At 38.1% G+C, this 5362-nt stretch overlaps 1 protein-coding gene across 1 annotated transcript; it reads left to right on the plus strand.

The window, feature by feature from the left end:
* Positions 1 to 294: 294 nt before the first annotated feature.
* Positions 295 to 4372, plus strand: LOC110660663 (putative disease resistance RPP13-like protein 1). The gene has a single exon (XM_058144503.1). It carries the CDS (start codon positions 438 to 440, stop codon positions 3867 to 3869), a length of 3432 nt encoding a protein of 1143 aa, XP_058000486.1. The 5' UTR covers positions 295 to 437; the 3' UTR covers positions 3870 to 4372.
* Positions 4373 to 5362: the final 990 nt, after the last annotated feature.

The raw sequence follows: 5362 nt of genomic DNA on the forward strand, positions 1-5362 counted from the left end.
AACCTAAGCGTATTTTTAGCTTGTCTCAATTAATTTATAATTTTTTTTATTTGAGGTTTATTTTAAAAAAAATATTAAAATAATAATTAATAATAATTTTTAATAAAACATATAATATTTTATTATTAACAATTAGAAAAATCATTATGGTCTATATTTAAAATTAAAAAGGAAACTGTGAGTTATCTGAGAAAAAAAGGCGGGAATAAAAAATTCAAGAGTAATCTTAATTAATTATATAAAAAAATTGTCATTAAACGACAAATTTTACTTTAATCTAAAAACTCACGTAAAGGACAAACAGAGCACTTCCTGCTTAATTTCCACACAAATGCTTTGTTTCTTTGCTCTTCAACTTCAACGTCTGTTTTCCTTTGCTTTTCTTCATTAGCTTTTCGTCCCTTTGCAGTCTAACCCTTCGCGAAAAGTGAAAAATCATGGATGCAGCAGCTGTTGGAGGAGCATTTCTTTCTGCTTTTCTTCAGGTCCTTTTTGACAGGGTGGCTTCTCCTCAGGTTGTTGGTTTGTTCCAGACCCGAAGACCTAAGGATAGACTGCTCAAGAAGTTGAAGACTACTTTGGTATCTGTCAATGGACTACTCGATGATGCTGAGGAGAAGCAGATCATCAGGCTAGCTGTGAAACGCTGGCTCGATGAGCTTAAAGTTGCTGTCTATGAAGCCGATGACTTATTGGATGAGATTGCTTATGAAGCTCTTCGATCGGAGTTGGAAGCTGAATCGCAAACAGGCATAGATCAGGTGCGGAAGTTTTTCACTTCTGTTTCTCCATTTAAAAATGAGATAGAAGGAAAGTTAGAAGAGATCCTTGAGAGATTTGATCATTTAGTAAAACAAAAGGATGTTCTTGGTTTGAGTCTGAGGGAGGGTTTTGGAGAACACCCATCATCACAGAAAATACCCACAACGTCTCTTGTAGATGAATCTGCTATTTTAGGCAGGGATGATGATAAGGAGACCATAATAAAGTTGTTATTGGATGATGGCAATAGGAATGAGCTGGATGTGATTCCCATAGTGGGTATGGGTGGGGTTGGTAAAACTACCCTTGCACAGCTTATCTACAATGACAATAGGGTGCAAGATTGGTTTGATCTCAAAATATGGGTTTGTGTTTCTGAAGAATTCGATGTGTTTAGGCTAACAAGAGATATTTTAAAAGAGACGGGTGATTTCAGAACTCTAGATGAGCTTCAAGTTGTGCTTAAGGAGAAATTGATGGGCAAAAAATTTTTGCTTGTTTTGGATGATGTATGGAGTGAAAGCTATGATGATTGGGACATCTTGCAAAGACCTTTAAAGTATGGGGCAAAAGGAAGTAAAATTGTTGTTACAACAAGAAATGAAAGTGTAGCCTTGATTATGCGAACTGTTCCAAGTCATTACCTAAAGGAATTATCTCATGATGATTGTTGGCTCCTGTTTGTAAGACATGCATTTGAAAATGGGAATTCTGATGCGTATCCAGATTTAGAAGTTATTGGTAAGAAAATAGCAAAAAAATGTGATGGTCTACCCTTAGCTGCAAAAGTACTTGGGGGTCTCATGCGCAGCAAAAAGAAGGACGTTAACGAATGGGACGCTGTATTGCAAAGCAACATGTGGGATTTGGCAAGTCAAAACATTCTTCCAACATTAAGACTTAGCTACTATCATCTCCCATCTCATTCAAAACAGTGTTTTGCGTACTGTGCAATATATCCCAAGGATTATGAATTTGACAAGGATGATTTGGTTCTTCGTTGGAAGGCAGAAGGACTTTTAGTCCAACCAAGTAATATGGATATGGAAGAAATAGATGACTCCTGCTTTCATGATCTTGTAGCAAGGTCATTTTTTCAACCCTCAAAAACCAATGAAAGTGGCTTCATGATGCATGACCTTATTCATGATTTGGCTAAATTTGTATCTGGAGAGTTTTGCTTAAGATTAGAAGGTGATGATTTATGCAAAATATCTAGAACAATGCGATATCTATCCTATGGAGGTGTAAAATATGAAATTTTGAATAAAATTCTGGAAATCTCTACAGGTCAACATTTGCGCACTTTCACAACTTATCAGCCACTGAATCAGTCAAGATGCCAATGGGCTAGACGAATGGATGATGACATAAAACTTGGTTTGTTGTCAAAATTCAAGCGTCTAAGGGTATTGTCTCTGTCAGATAATGATTATATAGTTGAATTATCTGATGTGATCAGCAATTGGAAGCATCTACGTTATTTGAACTTATCAGGGGCAGCCATAAAAAGGTTACCTGAAATTGTCTCTACTTTGTACAATCTGCAAATTGTAATATTATATAGGTGTAGACGTTTAATTGAGTTGCCAACCCACATAGCAAGGTTAATCAATCTGTGCCATCTTGATATTAGAGATACAGGATTACAAGAAATGCCATCACAAATGGGTAGGCTAACGAAGCTCCAAAGTTTAAGTGATTTCTTTATAGGAGAGAGGAATGGATCTAGTCTTAAAGAATTGGGGAAACTTCAATATCTACAAGGGGAACTTTCTATTCACAATCTTCAAAATGTTGTAGATGTTGAAGATGCTTCAGAATCCAACTTGAAGGGTAAAAGGCACCTTAGGAAGTTGGAGTTGCTATGGAATGGTGATCCTGATGACTCACAGCGTGAAAGAAGCGTACTTGAGCAATTACAGCCTCATACAAAGGTGGAATGTCTTTTCATTAAGGGATATGGTGGTACGAAATTTCCAGATTGGTTAGGAGATTCTTCTTTCTCAACTTTAGTAAAATTGAAGCTTTATGGGTGTAGATATTGCTCCTCCTTACCACCGCTTGGGCAGTTAGCATCTCTAAAAGAGCTTGATATGTTATCATTTTATGGAGTCCCTGCTGTGGGTCCTGAGTTCTATGGAAATTGTACATCCAATGAGAAGCCATTTCGATCCCTTGAAATTTTAAGTTTTGCAGATTTCCCAGAGTGGTATGAATTGATTCCTTGTGTGGGAGCTTTCTCTTGTCTCCAGGAGCTTCACATATTCAATTGTCCATTTTTGACAAAAGCCTTGCCAACGCACCTTCCTTCTTTAACAAAGCTTCAGATTGATGGATGTCAGCAGCTAGTGGTTTCATTTCCACCCACTCCATCCATTGTTGATATGGTAATAGAAGATGATTCTCGTGATGTGAGACTTGAGAAATTGGCTTCTGGACTCTATGGTCTTAGAGTCAGTGGTTCTATCTCTCTAGATTTGGTACTAGAGTGGTTGGAGCAAATGCATGTTTTTCCTGCTACTTTAGAAGCAATTCAGATCTCCAACTGCGATTCGCTTAGGTGCTTTTCGTTAGAATTGTTCCCGGAGTTAAAGCGTCTTGTCATTTTTCATTGTCTAAATCTGGAATGGCTATATGCATCTCAAGGAGATTTCCTGCAGTTGGAAACAAATAGATTCTCCTCCAAACTAGAATTGCTTCAACTTGATTGTTCCAACAAACTCTATTGTCACTTGCAATGGATTTTGCAAACTCTACCATCTCTTTCACAGCTCTCTATCCATTCAGACCACAATGCAGAATCTTTCCCTGAGATTACATTGTTGCCTTCCTCTCTAACCTCCCTTGAAATCCACGATTTTCAGAATTTGAAATCTCTGGACCGAGGGGGCCTTCAACACCTCAAGTCTCTTAAACAACTTACAATCTCGGGATGTCCTATGCTCTCTTCAATTCCAGATGAGGGCCTGGCCTCCTCCATTTCATTGTTGTGCATCATGGAATGTCCTTTGCTTGGAGAAAGGTGTCAACAGGGGACAGGTGAAGACTGGTCCAAAATTTCTCACATCCCTCATATAGAGATTAATTGGGAGAAGATAAATTGAGCTAGAAGACTTGGATTTGTTTCTCAAATTCCCTGAAAATTGGAATCTAAGAAAGACATGGTTGATCTTTTTCTCTATGCATTTGAGGCTTCTATTTTGACCTTTTTTTCTCTTAAACTAATTCAGTTCTGGTTGTCAATAGAACTGGAATGCTGGCCTCAGGTAAATTTATTCTGACTTTTGCGTTTGTATCCAGTCAAGCAGTCCATACCAGATACTGTTATTGACTCTTGGCTCTATTACCATGCTTGTGTCTAATTGTTTTCTTTCAACAACCATGAGAACGGGTGACTTTTAAATCCAAAACTGGACACAGCAGTAGTTCAAAGATTGACAGCACAGGCTCCACCAAAGATGTTGCAACATTGAGTATTAGATCTCTCTACAGATGCATGTACAAAGCAATTTAGTATTTCTATACATTAACAAAATATGTGAGCAAGATATTTAAGGAGCCATCCTAGATTAATTGATCAACACGAATGAGGAAGCATTTGGTAACCCTTCACAACTCTCTTTTCTTACTGTTCTACCGTGAAGGGCACATTTCTGAATATTTGCTTTTGTTCTTGAATTTAGATCTTGTTTTGATAATTTGCTTAGTTTAAGGTTTTTGTACTGTCTGGATCTTTTAGGTCTAGAAGTGGTGAATTTTCCTGCTTAAGCAAAGTCCATAGCTACGTTTTCTTTGCTTTCGCATGTGAGTTCCAGATGAAGCAGGTAAGTATGAAAGTAGAAGCCTATCAGGCCATGTTTTTTAGGGTATTCTTTATGATCATAGCCCTAAAACTAAAAGTCCTTACATCACTGGGGAGAGAGCTCCTTCAGCAGCTGCAAGAGCATAATCTTGCAAATGTGGGTCCTCTAGCCTCTGCTATATACTGCCGCTTCATATTGGGTCCCCCATTCTTGTTTTGGTCATTAGTGGACCTGGAAGGTTGGACCAATTTAGTTGAGATAAAAACACAAACGGAAATAAAAATCATAGAATTAAGAATAGAACAGATTGCAGCAACAAATGGTTGTCCTCATTGACCTGCTTGCTGTGTTTATATGGCACTCAGTAATGAAAAATAAGAAAGATAACAGCCACAATGGCTCTAGGTTCTAAGACCCCCAAACAGAGAAACTCTGCCCCCAGTAATAAACTTCCTTTACAAATCAAATCCAGAATGCCCTGCAATTCACGTGCTACTCTATTTATACTCTTTCCTCTGCGTGCTTAATCCGCATATCCTTTGATCCATCATTCGCCCAACGATTTTCTTCATGCATTCCAGCAGCTTAATGTTGAAAGAGATTCTGCTGTTCATGTCCTTAAAGTGCCATCAACGCAACGGTCCAGGGGAGAAACACGAGAACACTAAAGTTAAACGTAGTGAGTTGTTTCGTCCTTTCATTACCTCGCAGCTATTAATGAGTTCTTGGAGCTCTGCAACTTCTCTGTTTCCTCATTCAAATTAGAGCACGTGAATGAGGCGTAAAAGGGAAAT

The sequence above is a fragment of the Hevea brasiliensis genome, chromosome 1, assembly GCF_030052815.1.
Source record: "Hevea brasiliensis isolate MT/VB/25A 57/8 chromosome 1, ASM3005281v1, whole genome shotgun sequence".
NCBI lineage: Eukaryota > Viridiplantae > Streptophyta > Magnoliopsida > Malpighiales > Euphorbiaceae > Hevea > Hevea brasiliensis.

What these genes read in the sequence shown, in the direction of transcription:
- LOC110660663 (XM_058144503.1), top strand. Translation starts at nt 438, where the DNA reads ATGGATGCAGCAGCTGTTGGAGGAGCATTTCTTTCTGCTTTTCTTCAG.